Here is a 13,963-nt window from a genome sequence, read left to right on the forward strand (position 1 = left end):
AAGTGGTTTGTTCTGCACTTTAAGGAAAAGATATTTGATAGTTACAGAAAAATGCTATAAAGAAAAACTGTTGTTGTTTTTGTTTGTTTTTGGCCTTACCCCATGGCATATGGGTCCTTAGTTCCTGACCAGGAATGGAAACCACGCACTCTGCCTTCCAAGTGCAGAGTGTTAACCACTGAACCACCAGGAAGTCCTGCTATCATTGTTTTGCATCTGAAAACATTATCTAATATTGAAGCTCTGCAGTAAAAGTTTTAAAATGATCATATACTCTTTTTTTTACTCTTAAGTTCTTCAAAGCAGAAGAATTTTTGCCTTTCATATGAAGAAAATAACATAAAATTTAGTTTTAAAAAGAATGGTACTTTTTTGATGGCTACACCATAGTTACGGTTCAATTTCATTTCAGAAGACTTCTTTATATAGCTTGAAACTGTGTCTCTCAGTTAGTGACAAAGTTTTCTGAATAAACTTACCTGTGTTAAGCATTTTAGACATGTAAATGCTAAATGTTTTTGCCAAATGCTGTGCTCATCTTTTCTTAACACTTCTTTTTACATAGTGACCAGCGTTGGCTTTGGATAGGTTTAAATAAAAGGAGCCCCGATTTACAAGGATCCTGGCAATGGAGTGATCATACACCAGTAAGTTTAATCTTTCTTGTGAGGGATAATTTGGAAAGAATATTTGTTTCAGTAACAAGTAAGTTGATTGTTAATTAATATAGTCATACAACCATGAAGACTATGTAGATGTATCTTTATTGAAGTGGAAATAGAGTCACATATATAAAGTAGGGAAAAGATGTTACTAATTTCATTTTTACTTAAAAAATAACCATATGTATAGTCTTTATATGTAGCCCCAAAGCATAAAAATATAGATATATAAATATAGCAGTAATTTGGGGATAGTAAAAGTGATTTTTTTTCTTTTTCTTTGTATTTTTTCCTTTTTCATAATGAAAAGCTTTTATTTTTATTATCTAAAATTAATGAGTTATGTTAAGAAAAATCTTTATTGAAAGAACAATTTGGGAGAACCTTAAAAAGTCCTTAAATCTTATTTCAAATGTTTACATTATCCTAAGGAGAGGAGTGTTAGTCTCTAGTTAACACTTAGAGAAACAAATTATTCTCAAATATTGAATATTTGCTCCACATTGCTGTTGTGTCAAATCACTGTGTTTTCTTTCTAAATGTAAAATTCCTTGAGTTCATTTTCTAATTGGAGCATATCTGAGAAGAGTTAATCAAATAACTAGCATTTCAACACATGCAAAAAAAGAAGAAGTATTTTGCAAGCCCCTGATTCTTTGTGATCCAACTGTGAACTTAATACACAATTAACCTCCACTTCTGAAACTGTGGCTGCCTTTGTTTGGAAACAATGACATCATGACATTTTATAAGTCCTCTTCATGATTTAGCATCCTGACATAAAAAAAGAGATGAAAAAGTTTTCCTCCCTTGGCATATGAACGCACTTGAGTTATTAAAGCTGCCTAAATTACATCTAAATTGCAAATATTTATACATCAGTCTTAAATTCTCAAGCCCTTCTTGTCTTTTAAGGTGTCTACTATTATCACGGCAAATGAGTTTCAGCAGGATTATGATATCAGAGACTGTGCTGCTGTCAAGGTCAGTACAATGCTAGAAAGCCTGCATATTTAAAAAAAATAAATCTGGCAGTACATGCAATCAAGCAACAGACCATGGAGTACCTTTTGTGTGTGGAGCATGATATTAGGTGCAGTCGGAGGTTAAAAGTACACTCATGGTCCAGCCCTCAAGCAACCTAACTTACACTTAATGTGAGAAGATAAAATTCATATTCAAGAAAGATGACTCTTGTTACTATGCAGTAATTAGCTCCCAAGGAGTGGGTTGAAGAAGGAAATTCAGAAGAAAGTAATTTCTATGGCGGTGTTTCCAAAGAGAAGTGAAGTGAAAGTCACTCAGTTGTGTCCGACTCTTTGCTACCCCATGGACTATACAGTCCATGGAATTCTCCAGGCCAGAATACTGGAGTGGGTAGCTGTTCTTTTCTCCAGGGGCTCTTCCCAACCCAGGGATCAAACCCAGGTCTCCCACATTGCAGGTGGATTCTTTACCCCTGAGCCACTAGGGAAGCCCCAAACAGCCAAAAGAGGTGGGAGCTGAATGGGACCTTTAAGGATGGATAGAGTTTGTTCAGGGAGGAGAGTATAAGACATAAAAGAAAGTGGAAGTGGAAGGGAGTGGCTGTCAGTGAGCGGAACAGAATGCAGATCAAGAAGTTTTAATTGGTACTGTGGTTGAAAACAAAGGGGGGGAATTAGATTGATGCCGGGTTAAGGAGTCTGTGTAGTTTTTTGGTAGGCAGCAGAGCATGATAAAGGTTTTTGACATGACCTAAGAAGGGTGTGAGAAGATTCCTCTTGAGACAAATTTCAAGATGCAAAAGACAGATAGGACCAGAAGACACAGGCCAGTTAGGCCTCTTCCCTTGCAAACTTCATTCATTGTTTGTTTTGTTTTGCCTTGTTTCTTTTACAAATTAGTTCTTTTTTAACTTTTCTAATTTATTTGTATTTATTTTTGACAGACTGGATCTTTGTTGCTGGACACAGGCTTCTCACTGTGGTGGTTTCTCTTGTTACAGAGTACAGGCTCTAGGTACACAGGCTTCAGTATTTGTGGCTCACAGGCTCTAGAGCACTGACTCAGTAGTTGTGGCACGTGGGCTTAGTTGCCCCTTAGCATGTGGAATCTTCCTGGACCAGGAATTGAACCTATGTTCGATTCTTAATCAGTGGGCCACCAGAGAAGTCTGATTTCATTCATTTTTCATTCTGTAGGTAGTATGTCCAAGCAGTCTGTGATACTCTAGGGGTGGGGGTGGGTGGGGGGTCACCAATGACAAAATATAAAATAGTTGTGCCTTCACAGAACTTATAAGCTAGTAGAAGATAAAGACAATAGATGAGCAATTATAGGGACTGTGACAAAGTGTAAGTTTTATGCAAGAACAAAAGTGTTCCAGGAGAGTAACGCTGCTGGCGATGGTGATGGTGCTGATGCTGCAGCAGCTAACATCTGTGAGCTCCTGAGCCAGGCACAGTCATGTCACATCTGTTATCACACTTGATATTAAACAACCCTATGGGGTAGGTGGCTTCCGTGGTGGCTCAGACAGTAAAGACTGCAATGTGGAAGACCTGGGTTTGATCCCAGGGTGGGGAATATCCCCTGGAGAAGGGAATAGCTACCCACTCCAGTATTCTTGTCTGGAGAATCCCATGGACAGAGGAGCCTAGCGGGCTCCATATAGTCCATGCAGCCACAAAGAGTTGGACATGACTGAGCGACTAAAACACACACACACACACACATGAGGTAGTTACTGTTACTATATCCAGCTCATGAGGAAGAAGTGTGAACTCTGAGTAACTTGCATGATTACAGAACTGAAATTTAAATGCAGATGTCTGAGTCTCTGCTATGTTCTATGACATGTATAGAAACAGTCAGAAGGGGATCTTTGTTTATAAAGAAAATAGTACACTTTGCTTTAACTGATGTTTTGAATCCAAGCTTGCAGTATGAAATATCCTGTGGTAAGTTAGAATCAAGAAACTGGAGTTGAAGGAAAAATGTCCATTGAAAAAGAGTTCCCTCGTGGCCCAGTGGTTAGAGTTCTTGGCTTTCACTGCCATGGTCTGTGTTCAATCCCTGGTCAGGGAACTGAGCTCTCGCAAGCCACGCGCTGTGGCCAAAGAAAGCACAGAAGTCCAAGAAGTGGATTTAGGGTGACTGCTGCTGCTGCTGCTGCTGCTGCTAAGTCGCTTCAGTCGTGTCCAACTCTTTGCGACCCCATAGACAGCAGCCCACCAGGCTCCCCTGTCCCTGGGATTCTCCAGGTAAGAACACTGAAGTGGGTTGCCATTTCCTTTAAAATGTAAGAGGATGAAGAGGGAAGAGGCATCTAGGAAACATCTTTGCTATATAAGCCCAAGAAAGAGATTCAAGAATATGATTGACTAGAAATGTTACAAGAACGTTGAGACAAAGTACTGAGAGGTCCCTTGGAAACCACTGTTTCAAAGGAACTGTTTTTAGTAAAACACTATAGTATCATGACATTTTTATAGAATTCCCGATTTAACACATGAAAGAATGAAAATTCAATGGAAGTTTGGAAGTTTCTAGAACACTCATACAATAAACTATGTTTGATATAAATTGCGTCCCTATATGTGAAGAGATTGGAAAAACCTACCAAAAAACTAAATAGAAGAGACTGATCAGGAACAAGGCCAACTAAGGCAGTGTCTGGAAGGAGAATCTTACCTCACCTATTGCAGTACCCTCTAGAATCTTGCCCTTAAGAGAAAACAGTCAAGGTCTTCCTTAGTGGTCCAGTGGTTGAGACTCCACCTGCCAGTGCAGGGGGTGTGGGTTTGATTCCTGGTCTGGGAAGATTTCACATACTGCAAGGCACCTAGGCCTATGTGCCACAACTACTGAAACCCAGCTCTACATGCTCCAGAGCCCTCAAGCCACAACTGCTGAGGCCCGTGTGCTGCAACTACGGAAGCCCGCACGCCTAGAGCCTGTGCTCTGCATTAAGAGAAGCCACCACAGTGAGAAGCCCACACACCGCAGCAGAGGATAACTCCCGCTCACTGCAACTAGAGAAAGCCCGCAAGTGTGCAGCAGCAAAGACCCAGCGCAGTCCCAAAACAAATAAATACAGAAATAAATAATTTTTTTTCAAAAGAGACAAAACAGTCCAAAACCTGGTGGATGCTCCTACCAGATCTTGTCCTCCCCTTACCTTTCCCTGTTGCTTGCTGGCTGGAAATTGTAGAGAGCCATCGCTGGACTCCTCCGTCCATGGAATTCTCCAGGCAAGAATACTAGAGTGGGTAGCCATTCCGTTCTCCAGGAGATCTTCCCTACCCAGAGATTGAACCCAGGTCTCCTGCATTGCAGGCAGATTCTTTACTAACTGAGCCACCAGGGAAGCCCCTTAGATCACACAGAGGAAGGCAATACCCCAGGTACACAAACCAACACCAAAGAACAAACTTGGGCCCCTGATGCCCAACTTTTATGTCACTTTTCATAGATCCACTATGATCACAGCCTGGTGTTTAGAAATCACTGAACCAAATATTCTTCTCTAGCTTGGTCCTTCCAAAATTTAAAGTTGTAAGATTCTGTTATTTCATATCAATAAAAACAGAAAACAAACAAACAGTAGTTTGCATTTTGGACATAAACATGACCCTATATTTCCTTTATTAGTACCTCTGAAGGCTCTTGCTTAATGCAGTTTAAATTTTACTGCTTACACACTGCATTCTTTCCTGTGTTCATTCATAAACATATATCTTAGGTTCTAGAGCTAAAGTAGAATTAAAGACCATAAGACTTACAGTTTAGTGTTGTATAAGGGCTGCGTCAACTTGGAAATATTCTACAATCCTCTTCCTCCTTTAGGTCATTCAAAGGCCATGGCGAAGAAGCTGGTATTTTTATGATGACAGAGAATTTATGAATCTAAGGCCTTTTGCTTGTGATGCAAAACTCGAATGGGTGTGCCAGATTCCAAAAGGTAAGTAGTGGTTATTTCTTTTCCCAGTCTTCTCATGTGAATATTATGACTGCTGATCTGAGTATCTAAGAGAGCATTTTAGTCTATAATTATAGTTTTGAAAGCCTTTGATTATACAGTTAATATAGTAAGCTCCATCCTGCCTGACTCCTGTTGTCATTGTTGTTTGGTCACACAGTCGTGTCTGACTCTTTGCCACCCCATGGACTGAAGCACGCCAGGCCTCCCTGTCCCTCTCCATCTCCTGAAGTTTGCCCAAGTTCATGTCCATGGCAAACCAGCCATCTTATGCTCTGACTCCCTCTTCTCCTATCCCTAGTAAAAGGCTGCCTTTTGGAAATTAGGTACTACCTTTCTCTTTTATCAGGAAAGAATTTGTATAGGAGAGAACATTTAAGACTAGTTTAGGAAAAAAAAAAAAAACTAGTTTAGGGAGGTTAGGCCTTGGAATGAAAGATTATTCCAAGTGAAAGAAGAGACAAAGTAAAAGGAACCATTTAGTCATTTTAATAATTTTGTTGTAAAATGAAGACAAGCTTTGGAAGAATGAAGCAAAAGTCAGGAAATCAAATTTGGGCAGGGCCCAAATCTAAATTTTTTTATAGTTTCGAAACAATTTTCATTGAGCTCAGAATTACTAAATTTATCTCCTTCAAATTCAGGATATTAGTTAGCTTGATAGTAGAGGCCTTGGTAACTAAAAAGAGAAAAGATAATAAATAGATATCCTTTTACTTCACTTTGTAGTAGGAAAATGTCAAGGATATATTAAGAAAAATGTTAAGATTTTAACTGCCAAATTATTGTTAAGCAGATTTTAGATAGATTAGATTAATTAACACAATGGTAAATGCCCAGAAAGTTCCAAAATGAATTTCTGAACTGAATGTAGACAGCTCGTTAAGACCAAAGGGATATCTTCTTAAAAGTTCTCCAAGAACCCAAAGATTATCTCATTAATAAGAGATAATAACTGCCTATTAGAAGATGGTTCTTCTCTCCTAAGAGGAGCCACCTTGCCTTTGAAAAAGCTTCAGGTATTTCCCTCATGATCCAGTAGCTAATACTCTGCACTGCCAATACAGGGGTCCTGGGTTCGATCCCTGGTTAGGGAACTAAATCCCACATGCTAAAACTAAAGATCCTGCATGCCACAACTAAGGCCTGGAGCAGCCAAATAAAGAAGAAAAAAAAAAGCTTCAGATGCAACATCTGGTAGAGTATCTGGCAAGTCTCTTTCACAAAGGCAGACTTGAGGGATGCTTAATAAAAAAGAAAGTATGTATGTGTATGTCTGTGTTGATGGGGTTTTCCTAAAGGAAAAAGTATGCCTGAGTTAGTCCTAATTATTGACTAACCTGAAAGAGGAAAATCAGTTTGGACACCTTTCAAACAAGTGGCAAAGTAACTAACATATAATTAACTTGGACAATGTCTCTGGCTTGAAGCATTAGTTATGATACTTCTATTATTCTTTGCCATGTGGCATGCCACAGAGAGTGTCCTTGCTTCCTCCAAAGTATGCTTGTTAAGTATGCTCTTTATTTTCCTGATAGCTGTTCCCCTGCCTCATGTTTGAGTGGTGAAACAGGCCCTAGAGTTTACACTGGGAAAACCTTAGAAATGACAATCCAGTAACCACAGGAAATATTATTAAAACCGTGGTTTTCTTTTTAATATATTTTTTGTTTTTATTTATATTTGCTTAGAAAACATAAATCAAGTAATAAAAGAAATAAATAAATCTTTTAAATAATTGCATCCCTGGTCTGTCCAATGCAGAAATAAAATGTAAAACTAAAGAATGTCCCATCTCAACCTTCCTCAGCCTACAAATGTCTCAGTCATTTGAAGCAATCAGTGATGGTTTGATCCAGGGTTTTAATGTTATGTTAACTTCCCTTTGAAAGTCCCTAAATTTGAGTTACAGTGTGTCTCATTCACTAGGTGGATATTTCCTTGGTAATTACAACTGCCAAAACCTGCTCAACTAGATACTTCTGTATTAATGTGTTTTCTGATTTCCTTGAAGCAGTTTACCTCTTCAGTAGCTCAAATCACCCAACCTTTTCTCTAGCGCTTGCCTTTTTTATTATCTCATCCATCTGGTTCTAATTAGTCCCCTCCTCTCTAAAAGAAATAATTTAACAGCCTAATTTTTAAAAATGATAATCTATTGATATATGTACTTTTTAAGTAGTGTTTTAGTCAAGATAACTATATCAAAAATAAGGTTCACAAAAAAGTTTTTGGAAAATGACCTATAAACAAACTTTGTTGAATTGTATTTCTTGATACTTTGTACACACAAACATGTTTGTAATCTTGTGTGAAAAGGTACCTTTTATTTTGCTTTTCTCACTAATGTAAAGAAATGTAAAGGTTAAACATATAGCTTTCCCCCAACATACAAATGAACAGACAAGATTACAAACAAGAAACTGTTTTTAACTGATCTGCAGCATTGTTAATGAAAATCATCCAGTGTACAGAGGGCTGAGTCAGAGAAAAAAACCACAGATGCTGGACATGTAGGCAGTCCTTTGAGTAGAGTCTTCTCATGCGTTGGCCCTGATACATAGCAAAATGAAGAACAGCTATTTTACCCTATCATTTCTAAAATTCATCAAGTTATGTCTTTGGCTTGAAACCAGTGTGGCCTATGACCAGAATGTAAAGAGAGAGAAGAGCAACTAGCACCCTGAGGGAACTGCTCTGTGCCTGTCCCTGTTTGGGGTGCTTCCATAAGCGTGATCTTACGTGATCTTCACACTGTCTTTGTGATTTAGGTAGGAGAGTTTCGTTTCTATAAAATAGAAAGTTGAGGCTCAGAGAGTTAAGCAACTGATCCCAAGTAGCACAGCAGCAAAGAGTCAGGGCATTTGGACACTGACTCACCCAGCTTCAAAGACCATAATTCTTTGTATGGTACCATATATCCTTGCTGGGTGAAATTTTATTTTCCTCCCAGTTTTGTCTCTCCTCAAAAGTTTCAGTACTGGATCACTGAACATTTTTTCCAAAGGGTAATTTGGGAAACAATAAACTCTACCAACCTAAATATATTCAAATTGCATTACATGGAGACGTGGTTCCTGAGCAACCTCATCCTACAGTGATGATTATCTTGCATATTCCTATGTAATGTAATATATATAATATATTCATTTACTTATTTGTCCTTCCTAATATTAACTATATTTTATCCATCTAGTCTTCTTTTATGACTTCCACAATATAAGGTAGAGAACTGCTAGTTATACTGTATTAATATTTAGCAAATCTGCCTTTTTGGTTGCCACAAAAACGGCTTTAGCATAGGCCCTGCAAAATTCAGACTGAAGTGATCATAACATGAAAGGAGATGGTTTGGCCAGAAATCAACAAATCTCAGCAAAATTGCAAGCATGCTGTGGTCTATAATTGAATACTAAACTTAAGCCACTTGCTTTCTTATACAGGTCATACTCTAAAAATACCAGACTGGTACAATCCAGGTGAGTGAAGAAAACTAAAATGTATCCAAAGTTGCTTTTACCTTTTCAGTGGTGTATTTAGTTAACTATTTAAGCCCAGGTCCAAGTGCCAGCTTCTTCTCTATTATGTCTTCAAATGCAATGAAGTATCTGCAGGGAGGGAAAGTGATTGGCTGGTGTGGGATGAGACTCTGAGGCTGGATTTAGGCTTCTTCATGAGTACAGAAGGGTACAAGAGCTGCTCATTGGCTCAGAAATCCTTGAATCCTTCCAGGCAGAACTACCATGGGCAAAGAGAGCCAGTAATCTAAATGGATTACTATTTATAAATAGTTTTGAGTATTCATGCATGCTGAGAGGGTGCAGTTGAGTTTATGCAGTCCTGACTCTGCTGTTCTTCTTCTTTAGAGCGTGCTGGAATTCATGGACCTCCAGTTGTAATAGAAGGGAGTGAATATTGGTTTGTTGCTGATCCCCGCTTAAGCTATGAAGAAGCTGTTCTGTATTGTGATAGTAATCACAGTTCTCTGGCTAGTTTAACATCTTTTACAGGACTAAGAGCCATCAAAAACAAGATAGCAAATGTAATTTAAAAGAATGTATTTTATTTTTTAATTTTTATATTTATTCTGTTGGGCATGTGTGCACAGTTGTTTCTGACTCTGCAACCCCATGGACCCGGCTTCCTCCATCCATGGGATTCTTCAGACAAGAAGACTGGAATGGGTTGCCGTTGCCTCCTCCAGGGGATCTTCTGTGCCCAAGGACTGAACCTGGGCCCAGAACCTGTGGCTCCTGCATTGGCAGGCAGATTCTTTACCACTGAGCCACCTGGGAAACTGTATTTATTCTGTCAAAAAATTTTTAAATGTACAAAAGTTGAATGTTCCTCTCAAGTGAAATTTGCCTAACAACCTGTAAGTTCATCACTACATGTTAGAAAAAATTTAAACAGAACTGTATAATGTTTTGAAATATTCAAGATTAATTATAAATGTCAACTGATAAGATGAGCACCAAAAGTTATTATAACTTTGTAGTTAACCTGAAATTCTGTTTCTAAGCATAACTAACTCTGCAAAATAGTTTTTTAGAGGAAAAGTAATTCATATATTTTAAAATTTATAATTGGTAGCAGTAGAATATTATATGTTCCATTAATGTATGTCCACAATTACAGTGACCATATTTTCTGTATATAAAATAGGGCATGTGAATATAAAAAAAAGTTTCTAAATTACTTTCTTCAGTGAAAGGACCCAGTTTATGTAATTTAGTAAACTAATGAATATTCAGAAATTTTAGTGGTTTGTGATTTTGATAAGCCAGGGTATTTAAATCAAAACTCTCCTAGAAAAGTTAGCACATGCAAGGGTGGGTGTTCACTTGGTTGTTTTGTTTTTGTATTGTTTTTTTCAGATATCTAGTGATGAGCAGAAATGGTGGGTGAGAACTACTGAACAGCTGATATCACATCGTTTTATACAGTATGTGACATCTTTGATGCTGCCTTTGTAAAGTTATCATGTAAAAGAATCTGTCCCAAATCCCCTTTTATTTAATACTAAATGGAGCAGTTATTTATAATTAGTTTTGAACATTAATCCTTAACTACCTAGACTGAGAAACCAAATCCTTTTGCAAATGAGCATCAAGAAAAAAGCAGTATAAAATAATGGCCTAACATTAAATTTAGAACTAAAATTGCTTACAGTAAAGCCCAAGATGGGACATGTAACTACATTGCAAGCTGTCACATCTCTCGTCTTCTTTCAGCTCACGAGACCCATGGCATCGCTTTCCTATACTATTTGGAGAGGAATGCTTTTACCTGTCTGCCAAGACTTGGTTTAATGGTAAGGTTAATTCCAAATCCTTTAATGTTGATTATGTAATATGTGAACTTCAGGTTCAATTACTAGCTTAATTTTGTTTTCCTTTTGATTATACATGTGGTAGCTTTATCTTGTTCTGATTTATTGCTAATGACAATAGCTCAAGTTCCAAATGCAAGTAAAGGTGCTTTTCACTGAGAATATTTTGACTTCCTTTATCCTAAAGCAGTTGAGCTTCCCTCATAGCTCAGTTGGTAAAGAATCTGCCTACAATGCAAGAGACCCCAGTTCAATTCCTGGATTGGGAAAAATTGCTGGAGAAGGGATAGGATACCCGCTCCAATATTTGTGGGCTTCCCTTGTGGCTCAGCTGGTAAAAGAATCCACCTGCAATGAGGGAGACCCGGGTTAGATCCCAGGGTTGGAAAAATCCCCTGGTGAAGGGACAGGCTACCCACTCCAGTATCCTAGCCTGGAGAATTCCATGGACTGTATAGTCCATGGCATCACAAAGAGTCAGATGTGACTGAGCGACTTTCAGTTGCTAAAGCGGTTACTTACCCTTTCCTAACTGATGAGGGTATAGACAAATTCACAAAGATGAGCAGGCAGCAGTTCTAAAGTATAGTTTAGGTCTCTATCCCCCTCTCCAAGAGCCTTCATCTCTCTGTTTCCTGCCACTAGGAAATGCACCAAGTTTGCGCATTTTTATAAGCAATATTGGTATGCAACAACCTATTGAAATGAGTAATAATAATAGGAGACAAAAATAGCTAGGGAAGAAGAAGAATATACTTTAACCATTTGGGAAATATTGATTTAAAGAGACTTTCTTTACTACTGGATTGTTTTTAAAAATGTGCTGAATGGAAAATTATCACCACAGTAATCTTGCTTTTCACTTCTCAGATTTACGAAAACCTGCAGACTGTAGTACCAAATTGCCCTTTGTCTGTGAAAAATACAATGTATCTTCATTAGAAAAATATAGTCCAGATTCTGCAGCTAAAGTGCAGTGCTCTGGGGACTGGATTACTTTTCAGAACAAGGTAAAAAGGGAATTGCTACATTGTGCAGATGATGATTGCTTTCATGAAGGTTATTTGGCCCATGGCAGAATGACATCCCAAGTAACTGCACTAAAATAGACTCTGCATATTTCAGTATCTCACCTGATTCTCTACATTTTCAGAAACGGAGTTACTGTCAAGTTAGTCACGCCTAGCGACTTAGCAGCAGCAGCAGCAGCAGCAGCAGCAGCCGGCCTTTTAGAATACCATGTTCCTGTTCCATTGCTGCTAACACTTAAATTGCTGAAGTTGATCTTTCAATGAATAGTACATTAACTAGTCAGGACTATCTCTTTGGCATGTAGGAAACTGACTGAATTTCTAGCTGATAAATTTTCCTCCTTAAGGAAGACATCCAAGCAGCATTTATCAATCAAATTAAATCAATGTTTCCTAGACTACTTTTGGGGAATATACACATATGCTAACAAAATATTAATCATTGATCTTGCCTCCAGAGTAGGGTTTATGATTAAATAGATTGGGAAGTGCCACGTTCTATATTTGCCTCCTTGAGATGCACAATTCATATTGGTGTATATATCTTAGGAAATGCAACTGGCTGCTAAAAAGAGAAATTACTACAGTATGCTAAAACATTTATTCTCTCAGATAAAAGAAATTTGAAGATAAGCAGGCTGGGGTTGGTATGAAAGCTCTGTGGTCTTCAAAACCAGACTTCCCTTTGTCTTTCTGCTCTACCATTCTTAACTTGAGGCTTCCAAGCTCAAGTTCAGGGTGTTTGTTCGGGGAGTCTTTTCTAGAAGTCTCCCAATGATTTTATATCTCTCTGGCCACTGTTGTCTGTAAGGAGGCTGAAAAAAAAAATTTTGTAGAATGTTTAAGGAACATAATTTGGGCCATACTACTGCACGATAACATAACTATAATATCAAACAGAAAAAGGAAGAGATGGGTCTGGCAACTGAAAGTGTCTGTAGTAAATTTAAAATATTAGCGGTATATTTTGACTTTTTAAAATTAAAATAATCTTTTTTCCCCCAAGGTGCTAGGACTAGATTAATTTACATAGTTGATATAAATTTGTAGAGTTTTTATTTGTTTTATTGAAGTACAGTTTACTGAAAATAGTATGTTAATTTCAGGTGTTCAATATAGTGATCAGATATTTGTATAGATTATATACCATACAAAGTTATTATAAAATTATAACATCCCTGTGATTTATTTATTTTACTCTGATAGTTTGTATCTCTTAATCCCTTTCACCCCTTTGAATTAAAATATCCTACCAAGAGACAGTGGGATGATTTCTTTTAAAATGTGGTGCTTTTTTTTAATATAAGGTAATGGTAAAGAATACATATTTGAAATCAAATGGAGCAGAGTTTAAATGCTGACCATGCTATGGCTATTTCACTTATGGGTAAAGTTTCTTAATGTCCCTGAGCTTCCATTTCCCCATTTGTTGTGAGAATTAAATGAGATAATGCTGTGCAAAGTGTTTAGCACAAGGAAGTACTCAGTAAATTGAAAATTTTTAAAATAATAGTTCAAAGACTGCTCTTCAGTTGTTTAAATTGAGAGTATAGGTCTGCATTCTTATGACACTGCTTTGCACATTTCTGTACCTTACAGACAAAAAATTAGCAGCTCTCTAAAAGATAAGGCATTTACTTCCTATATGAACTTTAATTTGTCTGAAATTTTATACTTCGTGTGTATTCTTTGTTTGTAGTGTTTTCTAAGGATCAACCCCAAATCTGTCACATTTTCTGAAGCCAGTGATATTTGTCATACCTATGGTGGAACCCTTCCTTCAGTGTTGAGCCAGAGAGAGCAAGGTAGCTGAATTTTTCTGTAAACATATTTTATTCTGATCTGGGGGCCAAGTTCCTGTTGGCAAGATGTGGGGAATTAACATATGAAAAGAACCTTATTAAATTACTTTTTATAGTTAGGTGATAATCAAAGATTATCTTGATAGTTAGATAAGCTCAAAGTATTCATTGAC

General features: G+C 37.6%; 1 protein-coding gene across 1 annotated transcript in view; it reads left to right on the top strand.

Moving 5' to 3' along the window:
- Positions 1–13,963, top strand: part of LOC128071492 (lymphocyte antigen 75-like) — a 117,046-nt gene that overhangs the window by 38,503 nt on the left and 64,580 nt on the right. Inside the window, exons 14-22 of the mRNA XM_052664324.1 lie at positions 566–647; positions 1,578–1,646; positions 5,493–5,607; positions 9,069–9,104; positions 9,492–9,667; positions 10,503–10,570; positions 10,860–10,939; positions 11,828–11,967; positions 13,688–13,793. Coding sequence (XP_052520284.1) covers positions 566–647; positions 1,578–1,646; positions 5,493–5,607; positions 9,069–9,104; positions 9,492–9,667; positions 10,503–10,570; positions 10,860–10,939; positions 11,828–11,967; positions 13,688–13,793 — 872 coding nt within the window. The remainder of the gene's footprint in view (positions 1–565; positions 648–1,577; positions 1,647–5,492; positions 5,608–9,068; positions 9,105–9,491; positions 9,668–10,502; positions 10,571–10,859; positions 10,940–11,827; positions 11,968–13,687; positions 13,794–13,963) is intronic.

The sequence above is a fragment of the Budorcas taxicolor genome, chromosome 2 (assembly GCF_023091745.1).
Source record: "Budorcas taxicolor isolate Tak-1 chromosome 2, Takin1.1, whole genome shotgun sequence".
Classification (NCBI taxonomy): Eukaryota; Metazoa; Chordata; class Mammalia; order Artiodactyla; family Bovidae; genus Budorcas; species Budorcas taxicolor.